The sequence below is a fragment of the Panthera pardus genome, unplaced genomic scaffold (assembly GCF_024362965.1).
Source record: "Panthera pardus isolate Hobbes unplaced genomic scaffold, ASM2436296v1 HiC_scaffold_10, whole genome shotgun sequence".
NCBI lineage: Eukaryota > Metazoa > Chordata > Mammalia > Carnivora > Felidae > Panthera > Panthera pardus.
Window position 1 is genome coordinate 71,568,411 of NW_026526655.1, and position 17,057 is coordinate 71,585,467.

General features: G+C 43.4%; 1 protein-coding gene across 8 annotated transcripts in view; it reads left to right on the top strand.

The window, feature by feature from the left end:
• Positions 1–4,237, top strand: part of RBMS1 (RNA binding motif single stranded interacting protein 1) — a 218,441-nt gene extending 214,204 nt beyond the window's left edge. For all 8 annotated transcript variants that reach the window (XM_019457525.2, XM_019457523.2, XM_019457530.2 and 5 more), the window contains 2 exons: positions 730–814; positions 1,570–4,237. In XM_019457525.2, the coding sequence (XP_019313070.1) occupies positions 730–807 (78 nt within the window). In that variant the 3' untranslated portion in view covers positions 808–814; positions 1,570–4,237. The remainder of the gene's footprint in view (positions 1–729; positions 815–1,569) is intronic.
• Positions 4,238–17,057: the final 12,820 nt, after the last annotated feature.

Sequence of the window (17,057 nt, forward strand, 5' to 3'; positions counted from 1 at the left end):
CCCTTAAAATTCCAAGGAAATTCGTCAACCCAATCAGCCCTACCCACTAGGCAGATCCTACAAGTTCCAGTTGCAGAAACACCCCTAGGCCTGTGTTTGGATCATTTGGGGCATTCTTGCTTTGTTTTGTTCTCCTCTGATTGATTTAAATTTGTGTACATATTGACAGCCACAGTTACAGAACCCACAGTCCCTTATCTGCAATTCTGAAACACAATAAAATCTGAAAGTAAACATTCTCTTTGTAACCGCTTCAGCAAAAACCTGACCTGTGGCAAGACTGAACCCGAATTTATGGAAAGCAAGAATCCTAGCGCACTTACTGGGCATATTTATATCCTTCAGTGTAGACCTGTTCATGTGTTTGGTTATGAGGTGCAGCCCTAGACCCCACTGGATATGTTCTGTGATATACAGCATGTGCCTACCGTTTTTCAGATTCTAAAATCTGAAAATACTGAATTCCAAGTCATATCTGGCCTCAAGGGATATTTGTTTGGTAAGTTGTAGCTTGATATGAAAAGACAACTCATAAACGTTGGGGTGGGAGGTTCTTTGGGTCTGTCAGACATGTTAACTCCTTAGGAAAATAATTAACCTTGAAAACCCTACGTAATATGAAGAAAACCACTTTTAATGAGTGCTTGCTTTTTAAGATGTGGAGCTCAGATGTGAGTAGCAGAGCTTGGATGCCATTGCTCATGTGTCACCTGCTCTGCTTTCTCGTAGGAAGCAACTGGTCAGCAGCAGGTGGCCGTCGAGACGTCTAATGACCATTCACCATACACCTTTCAACCTAATAAGTAACTGTGAGGTATGAAGGCAACATCTTTGTAACTGTAGGGCTCACGTCAAGGAAAAAGTCTATGATTCTTTTATCATAGTGATACTTAGCATAGCTCAGATTTGGTCACACTGCCTTAATCATGGCCAAGGAATCCAGTGTTACTGAAATGTTAAATCAGTGATTTTGTGCAACTTCCAGGTTCTGTCCAAAAAGAATAGTGCCTTGTATTGAAGTCAAGTGTATAGTTACTCTCTCACCCTCCTTACCCCTCCCCACCATAAAAGTCTGTAACCTGTCAGAACACCAGGTATCAAATTTGACCTATGGTACACGGACCCAAATTTATATTGCTTTACTCCTCACAAACTGAAGGAAATACGAGATTTTGCTTCATCTGGCATTATAAGATTAGCAATATCTTGACTGTGAATTTAATGTTAGTATCTTTAGATGGGAGGATTGCATTCCCAGCTCTCACCTGGACCACAAGTCTCAAAACTTTTTACTTGGTCATGTAGATCGTAATAAAATAGCTGTGTGGAACTTAAGACACTTGGGTCTCTGTTTGTTCTGGTGCAAGTGCACCAGAACTGGTGCAGGTCCCAGGTTTGACAGGTGGAGTCAAGGCATCGGAACGACCCTCGGTTCCAGCATTTATTGGCCTACCACCAGAGGCGTCCACCACCTTGCCTTCCTCAAACACCTACACCATTAAAACAAGAAGGAGGTGCCGTATTATACCAAATGTACAAAAGCACTTATCTTTTATTTTTCTCTTCCAGATGTACAGAAGGGTGTTCTTACATGAAGAAGGGTGTGAAGGCTGAACAATCATGGATTTTTCTGATCAATTGTGCTTTAGGAAATTATTGACAGTTTTGCACAGGTTCTTGAAAACGTTATTTATAATGAAATCAACTAAAACTATTTTTGCTATAAGTTCTATAAGGTGCATAAAACCCTTAAATTCATCTAGTAGCTGTTCCCCCGAACAGGTTTATTTTAGTAAAAAAAAAACAAAAAAAAACAAAAAAACAAAAAAAAAAAACAAAACGAAAGATTTTTATCAAATGTTATGATGCAAAAAAGAAAAAAAAAAGGAAAAAAGAAAAAAAAGTAAGAAAAAAAGAAAAGAAAAAGAAAACTTCAATTTTCTGGGTATGCACAAAGACCATGAAGACTTATCCAAGTGCATGACCAGATTTTTGTGGTTTTGTCCATTTTTGTGTTGAATTTGCGTTTTCTTCAGCTGTATGAAATGGGCTCTGAAGTTTAAGTAGTCCGACCTCCCCCATGGCGTTCTGTGCTTGCCGTGTGAGTGTCCCTGTATTCAGTGTTGCCCTCCGCGTCTCTCTTCTTAGCTTTTCCGTTTTACTTTCAACGTAGTGTGAAGTGTCTTCTCCTTTTCTATGAATTCCAATTTGCCTTAACTCCTTTGATGCTGTAGCTGTTTCAGTAAAAGTTAGTTCAAACTAATGATGTAGAACGCTTTGACCAAATGAGCTGGTCTATTATGCCTTGTAAAACAGCAGCATAGGGCTTTTAAAAGGTAGTCAATAAAAGTTGCTGAAATTTTGGCTTTTTTAAATATGTAGTAGGTGTTTTTAATGATTTTTCACATGATGTGTAAGGTAGTGAAATGCAAGAAGGGAAAAAATGTTTTGTGTGAAACACATTTTCTGACTGGGGAACTTTTAATAGGGTAAATTGTTTGTAAGGCTGTATGCCAACAGTTTCCTCTGATAGTTTGACTGATTTAGGATATCTGCTGTATGATGCAATGTAAAGTCTTTTTTGCCTTTTTTCAGGAAAAAAAAAAAACTAACTCGATGTTCTAGATTTAGTGTAGGTAGCGTTGGGGCTGGGGGTGGGGGGGCGGGGGCGGGGAGTCACCGAATGTTTTGTCCTTCCTTTATACTAATGATAGTGCTTTAGAATGAGAATTCTGCCTGAGATCTGGCAAAGCGAAAAACGTTGCTATTGCAACTAAATGGCAAAAGCTAAAAGTAAGGATTTTATCTTCAAACCTAAGCTGAGATATGAATAGAAGCAAAACGATTGGCTACTCGCTCTCTCTAGTACATAAATTTGAGAAATAAAAATTACTTGGCACTTTTAAAGGTAACTTCACCAAAGACCGAAGAGCCAGTAACCAGTTGCTCCACCTTGTCTCAGCGTCATATCTTCTGTGCTCTTTATTTTTGCCGGACCAGTTTGCGGTTAGGAGAATGTGCCTTTTTTGTACCTTTGCATTTAGGTTTTATAATTTTAACTGATGTATGGACACACCCAAACAAAAAAAAAAAGCATGAAGGAAGATTTGGATCCAAGCAGTGCCACACTTTACATCATCACTACAAGTATTCAGTGTAAAGAGAAACCAATTTTGAAACTATGAAATTCCTGATTCGTAAATACACGGTTATTTCTACTTTAGTACATCTAAGGTGATTCACTGTTCTTCAAGCTCTTTTAGTGAGACGATTGCATACGTTTGAAAAGCAACGGTAAATTAAGTTGTCTTCCAAAACTGTGTACTTGTCTGGTCAACGGTGTGTGATCAGTTATCTACCTCAGAGTCTATTTTCTTTTGTGCTGGGACAGGTTGCTGGCCCTCCCTGTTTCCACAGACCAAATCCTCCTAGCTCAGGAGCTAGGGCTGAGCAGTTATTTCTTTCGAGTATTTTTTAGTTCTTAAATTTTATGCTTGTATTTGATTATAGATGTCAGTGACATTTCATAGTTTCAAAAGTCCTTGCTGCTCTGAGAAGTGTAGATTCTAGTGAAAATTACATAGTCCTAAGAGAAATGTGTTTTGTTTTTGTTTTTGTTTCCTTTTTTAAAGTTGTGGTATTAATTGGTTCTATGCTCCCTGGAATATTACTGCTTTGTGAAAGTCCAGACTGAACGCAGCGCCCTCCTTGTACCTAATACATTTATAAACCTGGGTCTCTCACTACTTGATATTTTTGCATTAGTTAAGACAGAAATTTGATAGCTCGGTTAGAGGGGAGGGGAAATCTGCTGCTAGATATGTCTGAACTAAGTGCCATACTCGTCTGGGTAAGATTTGGGAAACATAACCTCTGTACATAAAAAAATAAAAATAAAAAAAAAAATCAGTTAAACATCACATAGTAGACAGCCATTAAATTATAAAAAAAATTAATTTATGAAGAAAGACCTTTTGTACAGATTGAAAAAAAAAAGATTTTCATAGAGATATCTATATGATCAAGAGAGTTAATTTTTTATTTTTGTTTTACTAGTGCCACAAACTTGCCAGTGGTAACTTATTTGTCCGGTTCAAGATAACTCTGTAGTTTTCTTTCCTAGGACTTGTTGTTAAACGCCAAAAGACATTTTTGAACTGTACATTTGATCAGATTGTTAGCTTTTTCTGTTTTATTTCTTTTGAAAACCTTTGAATAAAAAACATCTGAAATTTTATTTTTCCTGTCAATTTTTTTTTTTTAATTGGTTCATTGTCGATTAGAATTTCATGCATTTCACTTCTGATCTCTTTCTTCAGCGCAGTAAGTTGGTCTGAAAGTGAGTTGAAAATTACTTCAGATTCGGTATGTACTCAAAATACATGTCCTTGGAAAGAAGTGGGAAAACCTTGCCACCTCCTCCTTTTTTGATAGGAGCTGGAGACATGAGCCATCAGCTGACCACAGTCCTTCTCAGCCAAAGTCCACCTTTGGTCTGTTTAAAAGACCAGAAAGCCAGACCCATCTCCCTCTTTCCTACCGCTACCCTTTGACTGTGGTGCTATTTGTCATTGCCCAGAACAGAATAAAAACTGCCCTGTCGTGTTAAGCAAGCACATGGGTAAGGATTTCAGGGTGATCTTATCCGTGCCTTGATGACCATGGGCCTCCTTCAGTGACCTCATTTGGCTAAGAAGCTCTTGTTCAGCATTCATGGGGGAGGAAGAACTCTTCTCTTTGCCACACTAAGTAAGGTGCTTTATGGGAAATACTCGGAACAGGAAATTGAGTCCTTTACCCAAGGCAGATTAAATGTTCTAGTGTAGTCCTACAGTATTCTTTTTCTGCTACCCAATGGCTCGGTGATGAGAGAAATAGGCAATAAGAACCCACACCCCCCATCTCTGTACACCTCCCTGCCGTGGGGCCATGTGGGGTGTGAAGTACATAAGTGGAGTTTAGACCACGTAACTTGCCAGGGCCGAGAAACCCTGGTACAGAATGGCTCTTTCAGGAAAGGAAATATGGCCCTTTGATGATAATGAGTGCTTGAGCGAGAAGGATGTCAGGGCAGGAGGAAGTGTGGCCTCACACTGTCGCAGTGCTTTCTCATGTGACCAGTGACCAAAGGCAGGAAAGATCTGCTATTTGGGCTGCTAAGCATCTTAGGTTTTGTTAACTTTATTTTTGTTTGTTCTTTTAGGAAGGCTTTATGTCACTGGAGTCCTGAGACATCCAGTGGCTGCCTTTAAAAGGAAACTGAGGGTGCCTGGGTAGCTCAGTGGGTTAAGCATCCAACTTTAGCTCAGGTCATGATCTCACAGTTTGTGGGTTGGAGCCCCGTGTTGGGCTCTGTGCTGATGGCTCAGAGCTCTGCTTCAGATTCTGTGTCTCCCTCTCTCTCTCTGCCCCTCCCCCACTCGTGCGTGCTCTCGCACTCGCTCTCTCTCTCTCTCAAAAATAAATAAGCATTAAAAACAATTTTTTTTTTTTAAGGAAACTGGTAAACACTTTTTCAAGAGCACCCTTTCTATCACCGGAGTGATGGTGCTTTCAAAAGAGCCATCCCTCATATATAGGGGAACTGTGGTGCCCAGCTAAAAGGTCGTGGCTGCTCTGATCATCTTCGGGAGCCAGGATTTCACCTTTGTCTGAGGTGGGCTGGGCCCATCCTCTGAGATGGAACTTTTGGGTTGGAAGGGAGGGCAGACGAGCTGACAGTTGCTCCCTGGGATGCATATATATCCCTCTCTATACTGGCTGGGGTGAAGTTGGCCAGTGACACTAGGTAAATTCACAGGAGCCTGAATTCCACCTCTTGCATTTCACAAACACTGATTAAAAATTCACCAGTAGAAATGCAGTGAGTGCTTCCCAGCCTGAGTGGGACTCAAACAAAGTTCAGATCTGACTCATGTCTTCATTCCACTCGAGTAGCCAAAAAGGAAAAGCTCTAGCTACCTTGAGTAAAGGTCCCTTCCCTACACACAAAGCTTCAGAAGATATCACATAGGTGAGGAGGGAGGAAACTCGGAGCTCAGGGGTTAAGAAAAGCTGGGCAGTTTCTTCCCTCAGATAGCAACGTGATGAGACAACCACCCCTCCATCACGGAACACGGCTCCCACCCGGGGCCCGTGCCAGATGGCAGTGGGGAGTGGGTCTGGGAGATGGGTGCCCACGGGTCCCAGCAGGCAGCTCTTGGCATAGCTGAGAGGCTCTGCTCTGTGCCTATCCCTTTGTTCAGGATAAACTCTGAGAAGCAGTGGAATTTCAGCCCTGCGAGGTGGCTCCAGAGCGTCTCGCTCTGGACCTTTGTAGGGCCAGAGTGTTTTAGTTTGAGCCACTAGAGGGAGGGTTATGTTGTTCTTCACCTTCAGCTGTGAGCTCTCCTTTGGGAGACCTGCATGCACAGACACAGTGTAGCGCCTTAGAGGGCAACTGCGGGGCGGGGGGTGGGTAGGGTATTCTGAAGCTCCAGGCACAGGCCGCTGGGAGTAACCGGGCTCTGAATCGGAGAGTAATTTTAAGAACAGACACACAGATAACCACTGTTGCCTGCTGCTGGCAGAGCCCTCTCCTCACCAAGAGCATTGTTGCTCAGACCCGGGGAGTAACAAATGTGACTTTAAGGCTCAAGGAAGCTGGGGGCAGGGGAGAAAGCCAAAAGCCTTGCCAGACCTCATGACTTGGAGGCACGAGAAAGCACTGGCAGGTCTCTGGGCTGCTCAGAATTGAAAACAGGTGGCTTTGGATTAAATAAAAACTTTAATGCTATTATTCATTTCATTTTAAATGTGATTCTGAGAGGCTGAGATTTGATCTAGGTTATTCCAATGCTCTTTTACACAAGATTCGGATCATAAATGAGGCTGCAGATATCTTCCACCATCTAGTGTCCCTAAATCCAATTTCTCTGCTTGAATACCTCCAGTGACAGGGCACTTCCCACCTTACCTGGCATCACGTATGTTTTTGGAACAGATCCCAAACTAGCTTATAACGAAGTCAAATTGCATCTTTGTAATTTCTACCTATCACTCTTAGTCCTGCCAACTGAGATGCTGCAGAGTAAGTCAGTCATTTCCACTCTTGAAAAGACAAAAGTGTATTGACAGACATGAGAGTGATTGCCAGGAATTAAAGAGGGAGAGGAAGATGTGATTATAAAGGGACAGCACAAGGGAGTTCTTGGAGGGTGGTGTTGCATGGAAACCAATTTGACAATAAATTTCATATATTAAAAAAAAAAAAGATACTGCAGCAGACATCAGAAAGCACAAAGATGACATGATGTGGTCCCGGTCCTCCAGGGACAGTCTTGCAAGGAGACACAAGCATATGAATGACAATCTAGCAAGGAGAAGTAACAAAAGCATGACCTAAATCAAGAGCTTTGGGAGTTCCGGGAGGGGCCAAGACGACATAAACACTCTCTCCTGATACTCTTGTCATTTCCACATTACCAACCGTTTCCGTTTTTACTGATCGGAATTCACGCCAAAGCAGCCGTTTCCGTCATCGGCCCCTGCGCCTTCTGAGAGATGAAATTGTCAGGCAGACAAATGAAGTCTTCAATAGGTCTGCTAGTGCCAGAATGAGACTTGGAGCAGATGTCCAAAGAGTTGATGTTCTTTGTCACTCCTGCTCTGAAAATACTGGAATGTAGGAAAAGAAAGTGTTGGTTTGGTTTGTTTTAATCAAGCAGGGTGTAGGATACTTTTTAAATAGCATCACTTTGACTTTGTTCGCCCTCTGTCAGATGTTCTGCACGGGCCAGATTGTGGATTTGCAAACACCTGCGTGGTTTTCTGACCCGCCTCCCTACCCCACCACAATATCTTGAGAACTCATATTTATTACTTTCTTCTCAGAAGTCTAGGCAGGCATCCCATTGTACCCGCTTGTCAAACACTGTGCTTTGACACATGCTGGAGACCGTGAATATTGTTCCTGGCCCTCTTACCTCTTATTTTCTTAAGAAATACCAAAGGAACTTCTTGCATTCTTGCTGTGTAATTTTCTTCCTAATGTTTAGTTCTGTCTTACAGAGGAAATTTTCTGTTTCCTTCAACTTTTACTCTTCCAGTGATCCTTCTGTCCCTTTATTTGGTTTACAAACCTTTAATTTACAATAGTTTAAAGCAGCTTATAGGAAATACAATAAAACACATTTAAAAATCAGGGCTTGGGAGATTAACAGTGAAGAGAGAAGGAGAGCACAGAATGTAACTCTGCAAGCCAAAAGGCCTCCACTGTCCCTATAGTTGAACCGCAATAATTTTGAGTTTCCTAGCAGCCAAGGTGAAAAGGGAGAAAGTACATCTACTCTTGTCAAAGGTAGCAAAGCCTACCAAATCCTCTGGGAAAAGATAGTATTTATTACCTTTGTATAGAGACCTCTGCAGGAGACACTGGGAAGTATCTGCCAATACTAGGACACTTTCCCAAGGCTGTTTCAGGTAGGGCCCCTTAATGGAAGCCAAGGACAGCACTTCAAAGCCCCACTCCATGAAAGTGACTCTGGAAGACTGTAAACTTGTAATAAATGTTCTCAGTTAAGTCTCTTCTCAAATGTTCTTACATACTTCATCCCTCCTTCTGCCCTGATCCTGAAGGACAAAATGTCTTGCAACAGCACAAACATTCCAGATGCTCCTTTCCCGTCCAAGTTCAGCCCCTCAGATGGAAAAAGAGATGTAAGCCACAAGTTGTCCTACCACTAACTGAGCACTTCTAGTGATAGCCAACACATGGTCCGTTCTCTTCCACTTCCCGTGAAGCAGCAGCTACAGCTCAAGCCTCTGGGCTCAAGTCCTCTGGCAAGGCCTGTGACTTGGGAAGGAGAATCATGACACTTGCCATTACCTAATACTTCAGCTCTCCAACGACTGTCAACAACAATAATACATCTCGCTTTTTCTGTCAAACGACCCCTGAGAGCTGAGGAGAGAGCATAGGGGACTCCAAGGATGTTGAGGCACAGCCCTGCACGACCCCTGATAAACACAAAAATTTTCATGTTTTCTTCCTCAACTAATGGGATTTTTGTGTTCACCCTATAACATATCTTTCTTTTTCCACCAACATGGTTGTGCCATTTTATTTTTTAATTTTGAAACAAAAGTGGCAAGTACACTACAAAGGAGTTTTTTTAGCCTGGTTTGTCTGAGAGCAAATTACCAGCCCAGTGCTCTGTTATCCTCTACAAACGAGGACATTCTCCTACGTGACAATACAACCACCAAAATAAGGAAAGGAATGCCAGTGAGAGCACCATTGTTCTTCATAGTAAAAAGGTCCGGTTCAAAATCATACGTTGCATTTACTTGCTGTGTTTTTAGTCTCCTTCCGTCTGAAATAGCTCCTCGGTCTTTATTTGACTTCCACAACTTTGACACAATTGAAGATTATGTGCCGGTTATTCTGTAGATTGTCCTCAGGTTGGTTGAAGTTTCCACGTGGTCCTGCACCTTTGGCAGGAGTATCACCAAAGTGAGGCTGTGTTCTCCCCACCGAATCCCTTTGGGGGGTGCAGGATTTCCATTTTTCTCTTTACCAACAATGTTCCCTTTGATCACTTAATTAAGGTGGTTTCTGCCTGGCATCTCCACTGTAAAGTTATTCCTTCTCACTTGGCCGTTAATAAGTATTTCGTGGGGAGAAGCTTTGCAACCATGTAAATATCCTGGACTTCCTCAAACTGAATTTATTCATTTACTTATTTACATGAGGATGGGCTCAGGGTTTCCTATTGTATCCACTGGGTTCTAATCTGTTACAATCATTATTTGTTTTAATGCTCAAATTGTCCCTAATTTGGTCAGTGGGACCCTGTGCATGTCAGCTTCTGTGTTTTTTTAAAACATGTTCCCATTATTTTTTAAGCGTTTCCTTGCTCCCCAGTACCAGTAGATGTCCCAAGCTCCTCTTGTGCTTTCCTTCTGGCTTCGGCCATTTCTCCAAAGAGTCTTGGTTCCTTTTAGTTGAGAATGGTCGTTGGAAGGTAAGATTTGAGGACATGGGGCACTCTGTTACTGATATGTCACTGTTCCCAAGCCCTGTCAGTGAATGGGGTTAGGGAATGTATATGTGGGGGGAGGTGTCCACATGCCCACATTCACATCCGTGTTTTCTACATTATCCATATATTTTGAAAAACGTGTTCACACGTTTATGCCTCCAGTTCCAGTCCAACACCTCCGGGTTTATTTTCCCTTCCCATGTTTGTAATTCTCTTCTCTGACAGCAAGTAACCTGGATCCCGATATATTTATTTGGTATATTTACTCATTTGGTCAGTTCCCCTGTGTACAACCAGCCTCCCAGCTCCGATATCACCATCTTGGCTGTGCCAATGCCTCAGCCTTGCTCCCCTGCTCAGGCTTTGTGTGGGACTCTGGGGGTGGTGAGGAAGTTGGTCATCCTCCAACTCTGCCCAGGAGGAGACAGGAACTGTATGTCAAGGGGCAGGAGTCTCTCTGCCATAACGGGGCAGGTGCTCCCCCAAAAGAAGGGGGCCTTCTGTGATGCCATAAATTGGCCCCATGTAGTCTGCTTATCTCTCATTGTCAGACGGAATGTGGTAAAAGGTTCGAAGCAGAGACTTGAAGTGCAGGAATGGTGTGGAAGTGGAAAATCCAGAAAGGAGATAGAAGGAGAGGATGTCTGAAAGAAGAGAAGGAACAGAAGCAGGAAAGAGAGGCTTAGAAAGGGAGACAAGAAGGAAAACGCATATAAGATGGTTTGAGTGCAGCAGAGAAAAGAAGAGAAACTGTTGACTGACACCATTTGCCTGAAGCTGTCCCTCGAGGGCCTGGCAGACAGACTGGTCTCTTGCAAGCTCTCAGCCACCAACTCCGGTGTGCATTAAATTAAGGGAACAGAGACGTTTCCATCTCTGAGTTGCCATCTCTGAGGCCACAAATCCAACATCCTGCAGAAACTCAGGCGCAACAGTCTCCTGAGACTCCCAGGGATTTTTCCAGCGCCTCCTAAGTGAATGTAGTCCAACCTCACAGAGCAGGGCGATGCTTCCTCACCAGTTCGACCATCTCATTTCCCATGAGTGAATTCTGAAGTCCGAAATAAATGCCTTCAAGACTTGGGGAACGAAAGAGCTACATCCTTTTATGGCCATGGAGAAATAGTGAGTTCCCCGATCTAAACCTCCTCATCTGTTGGCCTTCCCTGCAGCATTGGTCAGGGCTGCCAAACACATCTGTCTCCACTCCCCCACCTCCCCTCCCACCCTCCTCCCACTCCAGTCTGTTGTCCACTGCCAGGCCCCACTGCACAATTCCCACCCGGAGGCCAGGGACCTCCTTTCCCAAGTCAGACACCCCTCAGTCTTTATCTGAATGACCTCTTTGTTGCATTTGTCCCTGTTACTAGCCCTCCTCTACTTGAAATTCCATTCCCTTGCTTCAAATCCCTCTACCAGCCCACCACGTCTAAACACCTGGCACCCCAAGACCTCGTTTCCACCTCCAACCACACCTCCACTTGAACTTCAAAATCTCAGAAAAGTTCTATACTTTGCACCTTTGCCCCTTCTTGTCTGAGTCTTCTCCATGTGGATAATTCTTATTTATCCCTCAAGATTCAACCCGGTACTTAATCTTCCTGAGAATAACTAGGCAATAAAGAGTTACTTTCTTTTTCACTTTTTTTTTTTAATTGTGCGATAAGCTTAGAAAAGTGCATAAAACACAAATATACAGCTCGAATTTTCATTGCAGAATGGGCTCCCTATGACTTCGGCCCTTGAGAAGTAGAACATGGCCGCCTGCCTAGACATCCCCAATGATGCGTCTTCACAATGAACCCCTCCTTCCACTCAGCAGGTCACACTACATGGACAGTAGAAGATACCATTCCTTGCTTTTCTTTATGATTTTACCACCCAAATATGTGTCCCGAAAGCCCACAGTTAAGTTTTGCCTACATTTGAACTTCATATAAATGGAATTGTGCACTAAATGTTTTGTTGCATCAGGGCGCCCATGTGGCTCAGTGGGCTGAGCATCCCGCTTCAGCTCAGTTCATGATCTCATGCCTCTTGAGTTCGAGCCCCACATCGGGTTCTGTGCTGACAGCCTGGAGCCTGCTTCGGATTCTCTGTTTCCACTATCTCTGCCCCTCCCCTGCTTGCTCTCTGTCTCTCTCTCATAAATAAGTAATCATTTAAAAAATGTAAATATTTTGTTGTGTCTTGCTTCTTTCACTCAATATTATATCTGTAAGATTTAATCGTGTGTTTTCGCATAGCGGTAATGCGTTTATTTGTACCACTGTATGGTGGTAAAAATTGTATAAACATATCGAAATGTGTCCATTCCATTTCTGATAAACATGGGAGCTCTCTCCAATTTTTGGCTAGTGTGGACAAGAATGATCAAAAAGGCTTGTACGTGTCACTTCATACATGTGCACACGTATTTCTGCAGGGTATATCAGGAAGGGGACTGCTGTACCATGAGGTATGCCTAGCTTTGGCTTTATAAGATAATGCCCAAGTATTTTCAAAGTGGTAATCACAGACCCTAAGATTATGTGAAATAACTGTCTTTCTCACAAAGAATACCTCTACTTAAGATTTAAGTGGGGGGGGGGGTGGGGGCGGGGAAGCAGTCGTAAGAGCCCAGAGGTAAGAGGTTGAGTGTTGGCAAAGATCAGTCGGGGTGAGTAACCACAGCCAAGGGGGCCCAGTCTCCATGGGAAGGGGGTAGTGCTGGGGCAAGTGCATGACTAGTATAAATGGCTTCCCACTGAGAACACTGAAAAAGAGTTCCCCTCCTTTCTCCTAAAAAGAAGGGCTTTGCTTGGGCTTTGCCAAGCAAGCTGCAGTTTATTGTTAGGGTGCTCTGGTGCCTGGGTTTTGTTCGGGTGGTTTCCACAGATGCCCACAGCTGCTGCGGGACCAACCAGGCTGCTCCTGGCCTGCCCCGCACCCAGCCTCCCGCAACCAACATCCACCCAGTCCTACCAGCTCTCACCCTTCAGCTCCAGTAGTTCTCCACTCCCAGTCTGGCCATGGCTGTCAGGGGTCTGTCACAGGCTCAACCCTTTGAGCCCAAAGAACCCAGGCAATAGCCTAATATCGCCACCACCTGGGAGGGATGTGGAAGTTCTCCCTCTGGACCTTCCACTCCTCATGTACTGTCAGAACTTGAGAGGGTGGGACAGAGAAGGCGGTACATCTGGACATTATTCTGAAGCTGAAGCTCTTGACAGGATACCCTTCTGTCCTCCTCTTCACTCTATGGAGCAGTTGGGACCGTGTCTTAGTCTTTCTTGGGTCCTTCCCTTTCCCCAGACCCACTCCCATGCCTAACAGAGTCCCTCGCACACAGGGCACCCAACCGGTCACTTACCCAGACAGCAAGTTTATAGCAACTGGGGACAGAGGAAGTACCCTCTCTTAGAACTCTGTGTGTACCATTTTTAGAACTCTATGCTGCCACCTGCCAGAAAATTGTCAGAACGACCATACAAATCTGCAGTGACTATGTGAATGTGCTCCCCCCAGAGTTGTTCTTACCGTGAGCTGCAGCCTGTCTGATGGATAGATAAAACTCCAGTGCTTATACTCAGACCTCGTGTTTGTCATCCCAAACTCTTAAAATGGGGTTACCAAGAGGTGCTCACAAGGAACAATTGTCTAAAAGAACACTAAGTACTCCCTTTAGGTGGGAGAACCACCAAAAGATCAGTTCAGATCAGCCAGAAACTGCCAGCAAAAAGGGCTTGATGGATTTCATAAAACAGCCAGTGATCGATGTGAATTTTGCCATAGTTTAATGATTTTTTTCCACGTGGAACTAGAGCGGCTGCCAGTTTGAAGCAGCCACAAATCAACATGTATCCTTCCAGGTGTCCGTGGTAAGGGTCTGGAAGAAGGGGACTGAGGACATGTTGACCATGACACTGAGCCTGTGACAACGGTCACTGCACAGAGTCATGCAGGGTGTGTTTGGCTGAGGAGGACAAATGAGGATCCCAAAAGCTGTGCATTGAAAGGACTGCTCAGTCCACGGAAACCACTTTTCTCTAATTTGCCCACAACTGATGTCTTTTTCTGATTCTCACAAGGGCAAGTGCTATGCAAGACATTCAAACTGTTTCCACAAAGCCAAGCTACCTAGTAACAGCAGTTCTCTGAAGCTAGCATCTCAGTGCAATCCCCAAAGCTGAGTACCCTGGCTTCTCTGACCATTACTTCTTTCCTTCTATGTTAAATTATCGATAACCCTATAGGCCAATGGCATTTCTGTTTTCTAAGCTCAGCACTGTGATTTTGTGAGCTGGATATTCTGTTTTTTACTCTTTTTAACTCTGCATGTCCTAGGACACTGACCTTTGGGTATAGCATCAAGCAGGCTCCCTGTCCTCTGGCTTCCACCTGAATTTGGCCAGTGCAAAGTACATGCAGAGAACTGGTGGGCTGGAGGGAAGATCCAATGAGGCTTATTGCCCAGGCTTCCTCCCTGTGGGCCACGGATTGGCATGTCCCTATCATGGATTGAATTGTGTCCCCATCCCATAATTCATATGTTGAATTATATGTCCCCAGTACATCAGCATGTGACTGACTGTATTTGGAGGCAGGGCTTTTAAAGAGGTGATTAAGTTAAAATGAGGTCATTGGGTAGGCCCTAATCCAATATGACTGGTGTCATCATAAGAAGAGGAAATTTGAACATGGACACATGCATAAAAGGAGGGCTATGCAAAGACCCCAGGGGAAGAGAGTCATTTACAAGCCAAGAAGAGTGGCTTCAGAAGAAACCAACCTTACCAGCCCCTTGACCTTGGACTTTTAGCCTCTAGAATTGCAAGAAAATTAATTTATGTTGTTTAAGACACCTAGTCACAGTACTTTGTTAGGGCATTCTGAACAAACTCATACAGTCCCTCTACCAAAATCACAGATACAGACCATGCTCCATTCCTAGAAACAATTTTCTCCCTGGGCATGGGTTATTGTTCTGTCCCCAGACCCCAGGCTTCGGGGAAGGAAGTAAAGGCTCCTTGGTCCTGCTGTTGCATCATGGCTGCTTCACTTTGCTACTCACCTTCACTAAACTCACTTCGAATACCCGATTCGCACACCAGGAGTTCCTAGCAAGAACTTCAACCCATCCACTTGTTGCCCTCACCATTCACCCAAATTGTTCCTAAAATCTAATCCTACCTGGTGGAAACAAACCACAACTGTTAACAGGGTCACTTGGTGAGATGAACCCTCTGCCACTGTACTTAAAGAAAAACAAACAGGGGAGCCTGGGTGGCTCAGTCGGTTAAGCGTCTGACTTCGGCTCAGGTCACCATCTCGCAGTCCGTGAGTTTGAGCCCGGCGTCGGGCTCTGTGCTGACAGCTCAGAGCCTGGAGCCTGTTTCAGATTCTCTGTCTCCCTCTCTCTCTGACCCTCTCCCGTTCATGCTCTGTCTCTGTCTCAAAAATAAACGTTAAAAAAAAAAAAGAAAAACAAACAGCATTTTCTGAAATGTCCTATGGTGACAAGAAGCTGTTGGAATATGCAACCCAGCAGTGAGCCTTGCAAAAAATAAAGACACCAAATCTGTGCAACCAAGGTAATGTTGACATTGTACTGGTGAGTGAGAAAGTGACTGCCTTGAAAAATTCATGCCTTGGAGAGAACACTTTGCAAATGGACATTTAGAATAGCTTCCATCATTGTATATGTTTGCTTCTGAAAACAATGCTTTCTCTGTTAAAAAAAAAAATCTGATATGTACACATTTTTAAAACTGGGAAGTGGGATTTTTCTAAATTATTTAAAAATCTTTCAAATGAATAATTTCAGAGAGCTTTGAGTATATCTATCTATCTATCTATCTATCATGTATCCATCTATGAAAATGTGCATTAACTAGTCTCCCTTGCCTTCTGACTTGCTCTGGGGTTTGGCCAATGGGAAGCACTTTTGATTGGATTACAAGAGCAAATGACTGATGCCAAGGAAGATGGAAACTTATTAGTGAACTTTCAACAGAGCCTTTGCATTAGCTGGTAGATGTGGCTGAAACATGAGTCAGGATAGAGTAATTACAGACAACAGTGCACTTCTCCCATTATCTTTGTAGAATTGTTTTTAGCCACAATAATCACTAAGACCAAATATTAACATAAACTGCCCTCAGAATTAAACTTCTGAATCCTATCACAAAGTGGTAAAGCAAGCTTTTCAAGCGAAGCATACTCAGTTCAGGCACATGTAAATATAAAATGAGCATATGACATTAATAGCATAGTAAAAGTAAAAAGTTTCTTGTGTGTGTGTGCCAGGGAGAAAATAAAAGAACTTAATATTGTTTTACCTTTTAAAATGTTGTCTTTGTGTGCTTTTATTTTTTTAATTTTTTTTAAATGTTTTTATTGGGGCGCCTGGGTGGCTTGGTCGGTTAAGCGTCTGACTTCGGCTCAGGTCACGATCTCACGGTCCGTGAGTTCGAGCCCTGCGTCGGGCTCTGTGCTGACAGCTCAGAGCCTGGAGCCTGTTTCGGATTCTGTGTCTCCCTCTCTCTCTGCTCCTCCCCTGTTCATGCTCTGTCTCTCTCTGTCTCAAAAATAAATAAACGTTAAAAAAAATTTTTTTTAAAAATAAATAAATGTTTTTATTTATTTTTGAGACACAGAGAGACAGAGCATGAGTAGGGGAGGGGCAGAGAGAAAGGGAGACACAGAATCCGAAGCAGGCTCCAGGCTCTCAGCTGTCAGCACAGAGCCCCATGCGGGGCTCAAACTCACGAAGTGTGAGATCATGACCTGAGTTTAAGCCAGATGCCCAACCGACTGAGCCACCCAGGCGCCGCCCCCCACCGCCTTTTTTTTTTAAATGTTTGTCTTTGTATGATTTTAATGAACAGAATATATTAGTTCAATAGTACATGTATATATGAACAAATAACAAGTATTGGGAGTATCTCCTTAAAATCTTTTACTTATTCTGGCGAGCCATCCAAAAAGCGTGGAGATCACTGAGCATTGAAACATAAGGGGCTGGAAAAGCAACAACACAACAACAGCAACAAC